Raw genomic sequence first — 16569 nt, 5'->3', positions numbered from 1 at the left:
GATAAGGAATGAACTGGAGAAATGCCAGGTGAATTGAGTTATTATTTAATCTGCTACCTATATTAACTACAACGCATAGCCTTCTGGTAATTCAGTGTAAGTGATTTCAGTTTCTTCTAAAAAAGAGAAATTCCAATCAGGTGACCACACCATTGCTTCAAACACAGTAGTATTCTCAAATATGAGGTATTAGAAACAAAGGAGGGGGCTTCCCTGGTGGTGCAGTGGTTAAGAATCCACCTGCCAATGCAGGGGACACGGGTTCGAGCCCGGGTCCAGAAAGATCCCACAAGTTGCGGAGCAACTAAGCCTGTGCGCCACAGCTACAGAACCTGCGCTCTAGGGCCCGCGAGCCACAACTACTGAGCCTGAGTGCCACAATTACTAAAGCCCATGTCCCTAGAGCCTGTGCTCTGCAACAAGAGAAGCCACCACAATGAGAAGCCCACACACCACAGCAAAGAGTAGCCCCCGCTCACTGCAACTGGAGAAAGCCCACATGCAGCAATGAAGACCCAAAGCAGCCAAAAATAAATAAATAAATTAAAAAAAAGAAACAAAGGAATTTTCTCAACCCCAATCATTTAACTTGCAAGGCCAAGACATCTGTAATATATCACCAGGGACCAAAACCCAGAGAAAAGAAACGCACATAGTTCATTTTTTCTTTTGGCTTTGGGGGTTACATCAACTTCCTGTACATTTAAGGACATTTAAATTGGAAGTACGGAATATTTTACATGAAACGTAGATATAAATTTCATTAGGGATATAAAGACATCGATTCAGGGAAGTGTTCATGGTTATTCTGGTAGTTACACCAAGGAGATTTATGATGGAGCAAAAATTCCAACAATCCCCAAGAAAGCAACAGCAGCTGAAATTTCCAGTGCATATTTCACATGGGCCTCAGCCAGTAGATGGGAATATTATAATTCTGACTAAGTATTTCACCCTTTGTATGAACATACAAAGAGCCTCTGTGGCATTCTCCCTCTAGGACTGGCACATCCTCTGCTGCCCAAGAACGTTTACATGATGCTTCAGAGTCCTTGACTTGGTGGAGTGGAGCTGTATTCACTCAATCATGTCATTTCTGACATTCTTGAAGAGAGCCTTGTTCAGTCCATCTCTCTCTGCGTCATAACCTTCACTGGAGTTTCAACAAAGCAAGCAAATGTTAGAATCAGTTAAAATGGTTTGACTTAGCCACTTTAAAGAAAAAAAAATCTAATTCAGATCATTCTTGATAAAAATGTAATCCTAGCACTTAAAAATATTTAAAAATATTTGAAAGTCATGTAGTAGCAAGTCTCAAAATGGTGTACTCAAATTGATGTACCATCTGAACAATTTTACCACATCCTTGAACCACCTCTACTATTTATTTAATAGTTTTTCCCCCTAAATTGACTCACTTTTTTACTTAAACATTTATATTCATATAAATAAATTAATATCACTGTTGTAAAATGAAACCAGTACTACTTGTTTTAAAATAGAAGTGAAAAGTGAAAATAAATGTAATGAAAACAATGCTGTTGAATTCTCTCTATATCCTATTGCCTTCTCACATCTCAGCACCTAAAGCCTTCATTATCTTTTTAAAAAGAGAGGGTAACAAAGGGTTAGAGACACACTGTAATTAAGATGTTTTTTTCTTTGGTATAGTCAAATTTGAAATAATTGAAAAGAGAATTACTTGTTTACCTTGTGAATAAATGGGATTTAGTGTCATGTCCTAGACTATCTAAGCTTATTCACATACTGTCAACAATTTGAAATATACTTTTCTTACTCCTTGGGAAACTGATGTAGTAAACATTCTCAGGCCTATGATCTGATATATTAGGGAACCCTGTTTTGTTCACTGTAAGAAAGATATACAGCTATCAAATCTGTTATCTACCTTATCTAGTCCTTTAAACTCTGGACTATTAAAGAGATTTACTGAGTTCGTCAATCATGATATGCTGGTGTCAGAGGGAGAGGGATTGAGATTGTTTGGCAATGAGACATATTTTTTCAGTATATCAATCAAATTTATCTTCCTGGCTTTTGTAAAATGTTCCTATCCCCCTGTGTAAAGTTCTTTTTGTTATTTTTCAATAGGATTTTTATCTGATACTTCAGATTATATACTAAGAAAATCTTATCTTCTAAGCTACTTTTCATAAACACATATTTCAGTATATGAGAGATAATCTAGGTATTCCTACAAATAACCTTAGTGCCTTCTGCATTACATTCCCAAGAAAAGCTCTTGGACTAATCATTGCTTCCATTCCAAATCATATGTTCTATGCTTGAAACATCACTGTCCTGCTGCTGAATATTAGACTTTCGTGAGGTTAGCACAAGCCATCCAAGTAAGGAACTAACTTTGTTAGTCCTTATTATTGTTCTAAAAACCTAACTTACAAGTGCAAATTGTATCATTGCTTCTAGTTCCTCCCATACGTTAGACTACTCAAAAAAATTCACTCTCAGGATATTTGTGTGCACCCAACAATCAATCTAGCTTTACAGGCCCAGTATCTTAAAGAAATCATGTGTGTAGGATGAACAGGACTCCAGTCATATTATAAATGCCACTGTCATACTATAATTGCCACATCACCAGTTCAAAGGAATAGTCTTGAATCTAAAATAACATTTGGTTTATGCTTTAACATTTATCTTTTCAAATGTATATTTTAAAGCCTACCTTTTCAAACCTATATTTCATACCCTTGAATGGAGAATTAAGTAGTGTCTGTCATTTCTATATCTTTTAAGAAACTCTCAGGAGAGTGTTAAGAAGATAAAAAAGGGGAAAGATAATTGGAGAAAGATCTACAGACAGGAACATGTTTTGATACCACATCTGTTATGGCAAGCAATGGTTTCTACTTTGAAGTTTTGTGAGGCTGGACGAGTTATCTAATTGGAAAAAAGTCTATCACAAATTCTTCAGGCTTGGATGTCATTATTAGGACAATACATCTTTTGAAGTGTCTGGAACATATGAAGATTTGTGAATAGCTTTTCTACTGAGACACAATGTGAGTTATTACATCTATAGGAGAAGGCAACTTGACTACTAGGAGGACAGGGAAAAGCCTGCATCAGTGTATCTTAGTTGTGCGTTCTCTGTAATGTCAATGCTTGAGAGAATTATTTCATTGTGGTCCAAAATGTCCCCTCCAGTGGACATTTTATCTTGCTTTGACAGTTCATTCTTGGACATTTCCTAGGATTACTTGTTGACTACGTTATCCAAAAAGTTTAAATAAGTGTAACCAGTAGACACTATTGAATAATTTTTGCTAAATATATATATATATAAATATATATATATACCTCATTCTGAGGCTTCTGAAGAGAGACTACTGGAAAACGATCCACAGCCCCCGAGAATCTCTAACACTTAGGAGTAGGTTCTCTGGTATATTCACATATTTTATTTAGCATAAGCAGTGTGACTCTAGAGAGAGTCATATATTTATAAACTGATTTAGGCTGACTCTGATATGTAATGTCTTTCTTATTTATAAAAACTGAATTGGGAAAAAAGTGTGGAAATATTTTAAATTTAAAGAAAAACATCTTAAGCATTTGGATGCTTCCATAAAATTTCAGAAATGTGAATGATTAAAAATACTGATTTTTAGTATTTTGCAGGATTCTCCTGAGAGGGAAGGAATACAGCTCCTAACATAAACACATGCTTTAGGTCTCCATCTAGTGGTAGCTTGTCACTTACTTTATTGGCACCGGGGAACATGCCCAAAATAGCCCTCAGATCCTGACATCAATATAGAATCCTGGACTTCTGCAACTTGAATTTCCTCTCGTTCATTCAAAATGTCCATGATTTGATATGATGAGAGCTACAGTGTAAAAGTTTTTTTTTTGTTTTTTGGTCTGAATTATTATCATTTATTTTAAATATACTCCTGGAATTATTTTTCATTCAGAATATTTTTTAAAGGACCATGAGGTCAGGATCATTAAAATACCTGAAGAGTTTTAGAAGCTGGAATAATAGTATGCATAAATTAAACTAAATATCCTTGGACTTGTACCAATTTCATAGATTTATATTATTATACCTGGGAGCGGCAATTTATTTTAGCATGAGTTTCTGACCCCTGTAGTGGAAAAACATTCTTTTAGGAGTATGACTGGAATTTGCATTTTGGTAGATTTGGGAGTTCCCAGAGGCATACTTTTGTACTTTTATCTACTGCCTCCCCCAAATCTTCATTAAATCTATTTCCCATTGTTTTAATTATATACTTTTACATTTTCTATGCATATTTTTCTCATGTTTGTAAGCATGAAGGTAGATGACTGATTGACAATAATGAAGAATCAATATTTTTTTCTGTATATAACCTACCATTTTTAAAAAGATTTTTTTTCTCATTAGCTACTTTTAGTAAGGTACCCTATAACACACATAGAGAGAGATTTAGCAAACCCTGGCTGGTCAGTTTGATTTTCATTTTAAAAATATATATATATGGCAGACTACTTTAAAGATTGCACCCTGCCACCCCCCCCAAAAAAAAGCTGAACCTCCTTCTGACATAGGATTTTCTTTTAAAAGCAAGTGAGTCCAGTTAAAATTCCATCTGCAAATATTCTTTCTTTTTTCCCCCTTTACTTGATACAAATGACTACATTTATAGAATTTTGATAAAAAAATCTGGTGAAATACAACCCAATAACTTAATGGAAGTAATTGTTTTAGTGAAGAGGGGAAAGAGGACAGAGAGGATAAGGGGCTGTGGGCCAAAAATATGTGATGCCTGTTCTTTTCCAAATTAAGTTCTGCCCATCATCTTACTCAAGTTTTCACATTCCAAACTATCATTCTTCGTAATATAGAAAAAAAGGATAATTTTTTGTTACAACAAATCAAATTGTACCTGAAAAATCACCATTTTACATACAGGAGATAGAATTCTATAGAATTAAAAAATATGAAGAAACATATGCAGGTGATAATTTAGAAACAATGACTTCATAAGAGTAAACTAAATGATAACTATTTCTAAAAAGTTGCGAAGGTCAATGAGAATGAAGTTAAAATATCTTGTAAATTTTCTGTACCTATGTAGAAGGCGTTTCTTTTAAGTTGTATGAAATCATGTCCTTGTAAGTGTAAGCTGATAAGTATATGACTGTAAAATATAATTAATGGACTAAATCTTATTTCCAATGGACAGATGGAATTATTTATAGAATTTTCATAGAGATTCAAAACATCCTTCATCACCCCGAGGTAAAAGTACAGAGCAAGGTGGCCGAATGGGTAAGTGAATTGTAAAATTTCTTTATTGGCTTTAAGACTTTAATCTCTGGAAATCTGGAAAAGACTCTACTGTCTAACTGAATCCACAGATCATACTGAAACATAGATACTATTCATTATAAATGTATGTATAGATATATAAGTGAGATATTGCACTTTTGAATAGAAAGAGAGATACATTTGAATAAGGACAAGAAAGAGCCTAATAGACTATTATGTCAAATAAGAAAGGTGCCTCACAAATGGAAAAGTGTTTTGAGAGGTATGTTTATTTACTGTTATATCCATACATTTTCAGCACTTTGTTTTTGTTCTGTTTTATTTATTTTTAATTTATTTTTTATTTTATTTTATTTTGTGGTGTGCGGGCCTCTCTCTGTTGCGGCCTCTCCCGTTGCGGAGGACAGGCTCCGGACGCACAGGTTCAGCGGCCATGGCTCACAGGCCCAGCCGCTCCGCAGCATGTGGGATCTTCCCGGACGGGGGCACGAACCTGCGTCCCCTGCATCGGCAGGCGGACTCTCAACCACTGCGCCACCAGGGAAGCCCTGTTCTGTTTTTTTTAAAGCAGTGAAAGCAGGTTTTATTCAGTAACCACTGACAGTAGGAGAACGTGCTGAGCCCCATTCTGATTTGTGCAGAGGTGACTGGGGGTTTTAAAGGAACAGTGAGGGTGGACGGAGGAGGAATGGTAGGGACTTGAACAGAGTCAGGAAAGTGAAAAATTACAAAGAAGTGGGAGGGGTGGTTGGTCCATAAGAAACCCTTCTGGGGTTGCTAACTGGTGCCTATCGAAGTTAGGCTCCTATCCTCCCACAGAGACTGGGAGATGGGCCCTATCTTCAGGTGTTGGCTGGAACAAGCAGTGAATTCATTCATTTGTTCAGCACTGTTTTTAAAAATACATTTCTTATTTTTTTATTTAATTGAATGTTTGATTCAAAAACCACTAAATATAAAAAGATATATCATGAATATCTTTCACCATCCTTGACACTCATCTGCCTGGAGGCCAACCTGTCTGCATAGAAATCACTGTTAGTTTTTCTTGGGTTTTTCAAGAATTTGTTTGTGACTGTAAAAGAAAATGACTATACATCCTTTTTTTTTCCTTTTTATATTAAAAGTAGCATATTGCACACACCATTCCACACTGTACTTATTTTTGTTATTGCCAGATTTGCAGTATCAGTACACAGAGACCGTCCTTATCATTTTTTAAAAAAACAGGGTACAATATTCCATTATGTGGCTCTCTAGTCATTTATTTAACAAGTTTTCTGCTGATGGATATTTGGGTTATAATTTATTTAACCAGCATTCTATTGGTTAAAATTTTGGTAATTTCCAGTTAAAAAAACCCTAAGCATTTTATTTTCTTATTTTTCTTACAAATACAGCCTAAGGGTTAAAAAAATTTTCTTCTTCTCTATAACAATATCAAAAATTTAACTTTCCATAGGTTTCTATTTTTTCTATTATTTTATTTCCTATCTACAGCATACTGTGAGACCATGTACTGTTTTTATGTACTACTACAGTTCAGACAATTTTTGTGAAAAAAGTCATTTGTCATTTGGGTATACATTCTGAAGTAAGAAAAATAGGTTTTCGTACATGGTAGCTGTCTAATAAGTGTGTCCTTGGTAGCAAAAGAAAGTTAAACCATACAATAAGAGGTAGTGGTGATAATACTTTATACATACATATATATGTTTATATGTAGATAGATATTGATATAGATAGATATTTGAAGAATGGTAGGAAAACATAGTCTTATTTTTAAAGGCAAGAAAGGGCTTTACTGAATGAGTATAATCTTGCATCTTGTTTTCTTTCCAGCATTCTTCTCTCTGCTTTTTTAAAGTCAGAATGTTTTCAAAAGATAAAACTTCTATTTTTTAAATTTATTTTATTGAAGTATAGTTGATTTACAATGCTGTGTTAGTCAAAATATAAAATTCTTTATTTTTATTCTCAAAGGAACCACTTCTAATATTATTAATTCTGTAAATTAGCATTCATTGGAAAGTTTATGCTTTAGACAAGGTATAATTTTACATTTATATTTATTTCATGCATGGTTTTCAACAGAACATCATTTTATTCTGAAGCTAAACTTTAATGGACACTTTTCCCTTAAGGTGTAAGATACCAGAGCAGATATTTGGAAACAGGAAAATATATTTCATATTATTACTATTTCATATTATTATTTCATATTATTACTATTTCATACTGTTTCATATTATTACTGTTTATAATTTAAAAATAATTTAATACTTCTTGCCAGAATTTCCTAGAATTTACATTCATTTTAAAAATGCTTACAAGGAAGGCTAAACATGTGTATGAAACAAGACCTAAAAACTCTTTGGAAGAGATATATAAGTAAGAGAATTTAGTGTCAGTAAAGAAATGGTGGTCTGTGATTGTGTTAGACAATGCATATGGGAGGTTTTTATTTATACTGAGAGGAATCCATTGCTTCATTAAAACGTCTGGTGCTGAGACCCATAAAAATTTTTAAATGACCACATAACAATTATAACACAGTTCCCCATAATGTTGAACTTTTTTGTTTTTTTAAAGGTTTATATTGTTAACTTATAATTTTTCTTACTACTAATATTCTTCTGACATGGTAATTGCTAGAAAAACATGTTAATGCATTTCAGTGATTGTTGGATGAAGAATATGGAAGGTGTGTATTGTGCTCATCTTCCCTGTGTACCCTATTGCAGCTAAGTTTTCAGTGTTACAGCTAATTTGAAGGCCCATTACAGAGAAAGCCCTTTATAATAGGGGCTGGAGACGAACGTATAGTGTTTGCAGACAGACAAGACTTGGGTTCCAATCTGGGATCTGCTACTTCTTAGTTGCAGCTTGGTCAAGCTATTTCATCTCTGTGAAGCTCAGTTTCTTTGTGTAGTGGGTGGGAGGACAGTGCAGATAATACCTATCTCATTAGTTGTGAGAATGAAGGAAATAACATTTGTAAGGTTCTTGGCATACAGTGATCTAGTAACTGTTATCTGTACTTTCTTTCACTGCTCTAGTTCTTCGGAATTTTCCCAGGGTCTTATTTCAGTAACACTTTATGGGAGAGAAGAAACTGGATTTAAATTTTTTTTTTTAACTATTTAAAAGTATTACTCAAACTTATCCTTTTCTATTGTATTTTCAGCTCAATTCAACCTTCCAGAATTGGAACTATACTGTTTATGTGGTTAATATCAGGTAAATGACAGAATAAATTGAGAAATAAAAAGTAGTGTCTAATTTAATACTTCTGTCTCCCTCTCTCTCTCCCCCTCTCTCTCTGGTTATTCCTGCACACACATACATGTAAGTACAGACATACACACACACCATATTCATAATCTTTCTAAAACAACTCTATATTATATCATTTCTTTGCACAAAAAGCTTCAATGATGCAGCAGTGGTTTTAAAAATTTTGATTGTAGATCCCAATCATTTTTTAAAATGTAGTTTGTACTTCCAAAATATATTTGTGATTTTAAATAAATTGTATATATGCATGTGTGTATATTACTTAACCAATATATTATGTTATAATGTATCATAAACTGCGAGGATAATTAAATATAAATGGAAGTTCTGTTACTTGCTTCTCACACCCCAGTAGATCATCTAGAGCACCCCCTGGGTTGCATGCACCCCAGTTTGGAGACGATTTTTCTACAAGATAAGACATCTACAGTCTGATTGCAACTTGGCCTTTCAAAATTATCTTTCACTAATCTTCTATTTAAACACTCCACTGAATTTCTAGCAGATATTGTCATTCACCTGTCTTCCTCTGCACCTTGTTTTTACAGTTTTATACTTAAATTAGTTTCTAAAGTGTATTTGATGAACCCTAAACATGTTTTCTGTGAACCTAAGAGATGTAATAACACAGAAAAAGGGATCAAAAAGTCAAATTAGTTCAGGAGCTAAATTATTAAACAAACTGAAGCAAGTTTCTGTATATCCAAGCATCTCAGGTTCTTTCGTGTACTGATATGCATCATGAATCTTAGAGAGAGAGAGAGAAGGCACGTAGCTGTCAAGCTTTATTTGACCATGGAGCTGTTTCGTCTCAGGCATATGAAAGAACTAAGACCTCAGAACACACATTTGCAAACACTGACTTAGAATGTCCTTTCTGCCTCTTTCTCTCACGTCCTCAAATTTTGTTGTTGATCGTGCAGCAGATGAAGCTGATAATGAATGTACTTATTTGTATTTTTAGTTTTCACCTGAGCACTGGAGAGGACAAGATTAAAGTGAGGAGAAGCATTGTGAATGATCAAAGGTAACGCTGGCAACGTCTTGCAGAAAATGTAACATCTTTCTCTTGCTCTCTGCTTTGACTGTCTGGTAGAGAAATGAAATCAGTGCAGTAGGAGAGAAACATTTCAATCCAGTGGCACATTTAAATTATGTCTTTATCTCTAGTGGACAGTCTTCTTTTTTTTCCCTGTAGTTAAAACTGTAATATAGCAGACTGGGTAGAAATGTACATCTGATAAAAAATAATGCAGAAGTAGAACATTTGTTAGTTTTAGTATTTCCAGTTTATGATAACCAATTACCTCTTATTTGAAATTTCAGAGACCTTCAAAGAAAGAAAATAATTATAGTGTTATTTCAAGTAAGGTACTTATGTACAATAGCATCTAATAATATGGGTGATAGATGCTGAAATATTTTCAACATTCAAAGCCATCGGCTAATTTTCTGAAGTCTTCATTTTTAAATTTATATCAAGGTCATGACTTATGCAGGCAGGTAATTTAATGGATATGTTCACCATATGTAATAGTTGGCATTTAAAGGCCAACTGTTCTTAAAAAATAATGTAAACTCCTACATGAAATAAATGTAGTTGTGTTCAGGTGATATATTGCATCTCCACAGAATAAAAATATTAGTTGAAAAGCAAAAGTTCACATCTCTTACTCAGTTTCAATTGACTGAATTAATATTATGTATTTACAACTATAATGATGGAATACATCTCTTTTCAGGTGATACATTCTTACTATGAGAAGCTAGTAATAAAATTTCATATGAGAGTTGACTAGAGAGTTTTCTTATTTTTTTTTCTTTTTCTATTCGGCATTAGAAAAACACGTCTTTAAGATTATATTTCAAACTTATTTCTGTAAGTATTCAACAGACTGGATTGGGCCACCTGGTTAGGGAAAGTTGTTTTTTATTTTCTGGAATTGTTCCTTTTCCTTTGTGATCTAAAGAACAAATAATGTATTTAATGTATTTTAACACTGTATTCTTGATGGTAACAGGACTTTTCTCCTCTATTTAGGCAAATAATTTCTTTTTTCCAAACCTTACTGCTAGATCATATTGAGCTTGAATAATGGATCCAGCAATTATCTGGATCGCTTTGCTGGACACTTTGTCTTGCAGTTGTGGCAGCCCTAGTTCAGGGTATCTCCAATGGTATACCCTCTGCAGAGGGCTCAAACTCAGATTCTAACAGTGCAATTTTATAAGAAGAGCCAAATAGCATATTTCTCAGAAGTATAAATATATTAAACCAATGCTTCTTGGAAGCATAATCATCATCCTCATCCTCATTGTAAGCTTCATCGCAGTGTCTCCTTACATTTGCACAGCACTTTATGATTCCAAGCACTGTCACATTCACTGGCTCATTGGATTCCCTCTCCCAATTACTCCCTGACATAGATAAGGCAGGTAGCATCCTGCCCTTTCAACCAGTGACAAAACTAAGACCCAGTGAATTGCCCAAGATCAACCAACCAATATGAAAAGCCGGGATTTTTGACTTTGTGCTGCCATGCTGCAGTCCCACTTAAAGTGATTCCTCTACTGCCTGACAATACTAAAATCAGCCATCATGAATATATGTCAGCACCTTAGAAACTCTTGTTCAAAAAGCATTTAAGTTCATGGAATCTCAGTTTCCTGTCTGTCAAACCAATGGGTAATTTTACAGAAAATTTTAGGGAGAATGAACTTAGACAATGTATATGGGAAAATCCACACATTTTGTTTTTCTTTGGTATGAACTCCGGCATTGCTTTAAAATTTGTTCTTACTGGCTTTACCTCCATTTCTTTCTTTCTGCTTGCTGTTTCTTTTATGTTCATGGATGAACTTTTACAGTCTCTCATAGTTTTTGTCCAAACAACAATCTACGAGTCTTCACACACGCTTTTTTCCCAACCTTTTCTTTCAATCAGATTGTTACACTTAACACAGACCCTAGCTTTAGATAATGCTATCATACTCTATTACCTAGGCAGACAGGAAACCAAAGCTGCAGAGACTGGTTTATTCAAATAAAGAACAATTGATAGTAACAACAGATAGAACTGGACTTTACAGAACCATAAAATAGTTTCAGTTTCCAGGATGAGAGAGGAAAGCAACACAGATAAGACCTGTGAAAACGCACGGTCATTCTTGAATTGCTGAATTTGGGTCAGTACCATCCACATTGTACTGTGTTCTCAATATTCAAAGGAAGTGAAAGGTCATATTCCCAACTATAAGTTCTCAGTTACTGGAGTGGCAAAGGTTAGTTTCCAACAATAATTTAATCAAGGGATACTTTTTTTTAATAGGCCGTTGAACAAATTATTAAGCTATCACAATTCACCATTATATTTCACATCTATGTTTGTCTCATCCTGAAATATGACTCATATATGAACATTAAGCAGTAAATGATTTTAGAGATAAATAGCTTTTCAGAGTGAATTATGAGAATTGTGAAGTATGTTGTCCTTGAGATTAGCACAGATAGTTAGGGAAAAAATAGGGCCACTTTTAAATTTCACCTAACCTTGAATAGCAAATATTTCACTTACTTTTCTTTTTTTAAGCATCACAAATATGTTAATACTCTATTTCATTTATACTGATACCCACAGAATTTCATAAATAAAATATGCTACTGCCTCTCCACTGAGGACTTCACAGTAACACAGTTCTACTGAGTTCACTTGGGCATCTTTTGATTTCTGCTCTTGACTACAGCTGTGATTACAATAGAAGAGAAAATTATATTACTTCAAATAGTAGAACCAAAGTTTTGGTGGGGCTTTTAGGATATGTCTCTGCTTCCCGTAGAGATATTTTCTTTTTAAAGACATGCAGGGTCAGGCAGTCTATAAACTTCTTCAGTGATATGCTGACCAATAACTGAGTGAATTTCAAGTACTTATTTTGTAACTTTTCAGTGTACAAAGTACTAGTAAATACTTCATGGAGATAGAAAATCATTTATCACAATTCTGGAGAAATTGTAATGTATTTGTAAACAATAACACTTAATACTTTCAAAAGTTAAAAGTTTAGTCAGATTAGTTGAAATTCTAATTCTTCTTGAAAAACTTTATTTTTTGCTTTAAAGAAACAATGTGGAATTAACCACAAATATGGCCTTTCTTGCATGTATGCTGTAAAACATTACTTAAAAGAATTTCTCAAAAGAAATGGGGTGATATGGTAGATGATACAGGCAGTATCTTATAAAATCTATTCATATTGAGATTTTTTTAACATTATAATTTGTGCAGTGGCAGAAGTCTTTGAGTGCCTTGGCATATTTCTTCAGTCTCAGCACTTTATGGTCACCCTCTTACTACCATATCCAAATGTTCTATTTTTCCACCCAAAAACCAACCAACTGGTCAATAGCACCACCAACAATTCTATCGGAATTGTTTTCCTAGGTTGGTGATTTTGGCCCTTCTAGTTTACAATGCTACCAACAATCCTGATTTAGAAGGAAGAACCATTCAGCAGAAGCTCTTAAGAAATAATGAGTCCCTGGATGAGGGCTTGAGGCTACACAGAGTGAACGTGAGGCGACTGGGTAAGTGCCTTTAATATTTTTATAATATGTGTTTTATGTGACTACTATCCAGGTTTAATTGAAACAACAACAAAAATATTCTTCCTTTGTGTGTTTGCTTATTTAAAGCTATTTTTTTCTGATGATGAAATTCATCCTATTGGTGACATTGTTAACAAATGGGTGACAAGGTTAGCATAAAAGGTAGTACCTTGATACCTGTGAATCCAAGGGAATGAAAGAGGCAGATGAAAGTTTATACCCTATTTTAGGAACCTATTATGAAAATACTAAGAATATGAGCAAAATGCCAAGATAACCTTGAGCAGAATTGGCTTCAACTTTAGGAATAGAGAGTGTGTGTGTGTGTGTGTGTGTGTGTGTGTGTGTGTGTGTGTGTGCATTTGGGATCTCTAATGAGGTAAATCTTATAAAAGACTATTTCGTGTTATAAAACATCCTCTTCTCTTATGTTCTCTGTCTCCATTAAAGATACCACCGTCTTTGCTGGAATAGGCCAGAAATCTGGGAGTTATCCTGGACCTAGATTCAGTTCTCACCTGGATGCCATTCACATCCTAAACTCCAACCACAGGTGTGGTGCTTCGAGCACCTCCCCAAACGTGCAGTGCTCTTTTCTCTGTCTTTGCCCACACTTCTCTCCTCTCCTTTCACTGCCCACCTGATGATCAACTATATAGTATTAAGGACAGTCAAAGTCACCTCTTCTATGAAGCCTTTTCTAACATCATCATGTACGAATAGATATCACTGTCTTGGAGACTCCACTTCAAGCTGTCCACAGCTTCATACATTTTCTTTAAACAGGAATTTCCCCTGGCTTGAGAACACATCTTATTTTTCTAACACCCTCACTTCCTACCTCCCCCCAGCAACCAGCATATCCCCCAACCCTTAAATACCTGAATAAATAAACAAATGAGGCTTGATGGGCATATTTTAGAAAAGTAAATGATCAAAATATGGATAACAAAAAATAACGTTATTATTCTAATGTTATGATGACAGTTGATTAGGTATATTAGTAGAGCTCAAAAGAAGGGGAAACTTTGACACATTTCCTTATACACACATGCAGGAGGTTGAAGTGGGGGAAGCAGCTATTCCTCAGCCTCTAAGAGCAGGATTATGGCTGAGGCCAGAATCACAATATAATAAAGAAACAGGCATCTTTGCTTCTGTGAGAAACCACCCATCTCTAATTTGTCAACATACACAGTTACAGTCAGCCCCCCATTTCCACGGGTTCTGCATCTGTAGATTCAACCAACCTTGGATCAAAAATATTTGCGGGGGGGGCTTCCCTGGTGGTGCAGTGGTTGAGAGTCCGCCTGCCGATGCAGGGGACACGGGTTCGTGCCCTGGTCCGGGAAGATCCCACATGCCGTGGAGCGGTTACGCCCGTGAGCCATGGCCGCTGAGCCTGCGCGTCCGGAGCCTGTGCTTTGCAACGGGAGAGGCCACAACAGTGAGAGGCCTGAGTACTACAAAAAATAAATAAATAAATATTTGGGGGAAAAAATTCAGAAAGTTCCAGAAATCAAAACTTGAAATATACATTATATTTAAAACTATTTACATAGCTTTTACACAGTATTTGTTACTATAAGTAATCTAGTGATGATTTAAAGTATACAGGAGGATGTGCATAGGTTATTGCAAATATTACACCATTTTACACAAGGGACGTGAGCTTCCTCGGATTTTGTTATCTTGTGTGTGTGTGTGTGTGTGTGTGTGTGTGTGTGTGTGTGTGTGTGTGTGTGTTGAGGGGGGTGTTTCCTGGAACCAGTCCCTCGAGAATACTGAGGGATGGATGTATAAGGAACTCGTTGAGGTTAAAGAATGCAAATCATCGTTACCGTCATCAACAACAGCAGTTTCTGAGCCTCTGTGGGAAAATGCTTGCTTATTTAATAAACAGAGCTTCTTGGGGATGAGCAGAGTCCAAACGCTGCCCTTTCACACATAAGGGTCTCCACAGAGAAGGAGCTTGATGAATGGTAGTTTGTACGTGGCAAAGGAGCCTCATGAGGACCAACCTTATCTCTGTCCTCAGAGGCTGAGGAATTACTTAGACAAGTAATTTATACCACTTAATTTAAATCCTATACTTTATTGTTCTTCTGCAAGTGGGTCTATGAAGAAAAATTTCCACCAATTGGAAAAAAAACTCAGAATATAAATGGGAAAGTTATTTAAATGTTCAGTTGGTGACTACAATACTGGTTCCCAGTAGTCTTAGTGTAACTTATTTTTCAGTACTGAAATACGAGATTTTGTTGTTGCTGTTGATATAGTGCTTTTATTTTGATATTTTTTAAGTGTAAAATCTGAGTGATTTATGTCATAAAACTCGCCTGGAGAGTTTTCAAACAACAGGTGGGATGATTTGAAGATGAAGGCATGTGTGTACAATGTGTGGCCTACAGGTGTCTTCTTGTCATTCCCCCAGCAAACTTCCAGGTGAAATATGCTTTCAGAACAGCTAGAAACTGTTTCCATAAAATATGCTGGCAACTCAGTGACAACACTATTGAGGCACTGTTTTATAGCCTTTCCCCTTTGAAAAAGATTAAATTACATTTTGAATTTTTCAGGACAGTTTTCATTTTATGTAGTGTGTTTTTTTTTTTAATAAACCTCTGTTTTACTAATTTTATCTACTAATGATTTACATTAGAATGATATTATAAGTTTCATGTTTATACTTGCATAAGTGTGTTTTTTTATTTGATAGTTTTGTAACATGTAATTTAAAATATGAAATGTAGTTAATATTTATTTTTCATAACTTCTAAACTTTTACAAATTCTGAACATAAAAACCTAGTATTTTAGTATTGCATGGAATAAATACCTAATTACCAACATTGTTGTCTTGTTCTCATCTTGCACCTCTAATTTCAAAAAATAGGTTAATATTTCTCGTATTTTCACATAGGTATATGTCATGATGATGAGGACCCCAAAGGCTATAAATGGCCAGCCATCCAACCTTCTGTATACAATGCTCCCTGTCCAGGGAAGCCGGGCTTCTATGCTTCACGGACATGGTAATACTTTCTTTTTTTTTTAGTATTTATTTAGTTTATTTATTTATTTGGTTGTGCCTTGTCTTAGTTGCAGCAGGTGGGCTCCTTAGTTGCGGCAGGCAGGCTCCTTAGTTGCGGCATGCGAACTCTTAGTTGCAGCATGCATGTGGGATCTAGTTCCCTGATCAGGGATCGAAACCGGGCCTCATACATTGGGAGTGCGGAGTCTTATCCACTGTGCCACCTGGGAAGTCCCTGACTCTTGCCAGCAAATTCCATGGAACCTACCTTCCCAGGGTTACAGGTGTTGCACCGTAGTTCCCGTGCAGTGTATATTAATTGGAAAGAAGG

General features: G+C 35.3%; 1 protein-coding gene across 5 annotated transcripts in view; it reads left to right on the top strand.

Annotated features, from left to right (window-relative positions):
- ADGRG6 (adhesion G protein-coupled receptor G6) overlaps window positions 1–16569 on the top strand; it is a 136453-nt gene that overhangs the window by 78842 nt on the left and 41042 nt on the right. For all 5 annotated transcript variants that reach the window (XM_027084910.1, XM_027084928.1, XM_027084919.1 and 2 more), the window contains 5 exons: window positions 5217–5302; window positions 8490–8542; window positions 9564–9626; window positions 13042–13184; window positions 16128–16239. In XM_027084910.1, coding sequence (XP_026940711.1) covers window positions 5217–5302; window positions 8490–8542; window positions 9564–9626; window positions 13042–13184; window positions 16128–16239 — 457 coding nt within the window. The remainder of the gene's footprint in view (window positions 1–5216; window positions 5303–8489; window positions 8543–9563; window positions 9627–13041; window positions 13185–16127; window positions 16240–16569) is intronic.

The sequence above is a fragment of the Aethalodelphis obliquidens genome, unplaced genomic scaffold, assembly GCF_003676395.1.
Source record: "Aethalodelphis obliquidens isolate GAN/ISIS:26980383/991018 unplaced genomic scaffold, ASM367639v1 scaffold3, whole genome shotgun sequence".
Taxonomy (NCBI): domain Eukaryota; kingdom Metazoa; phylum Chordata; class Mammalia; order Artiodactyla; family Delphinidae; genus Aethalodelphis; species Aethalodelphis obliquidens.
The sequence above is the reverse complement of the archived record's forward strand: the minus strand, read 5'-3'. Positions and strand labels throughout refer to the sequence as shown.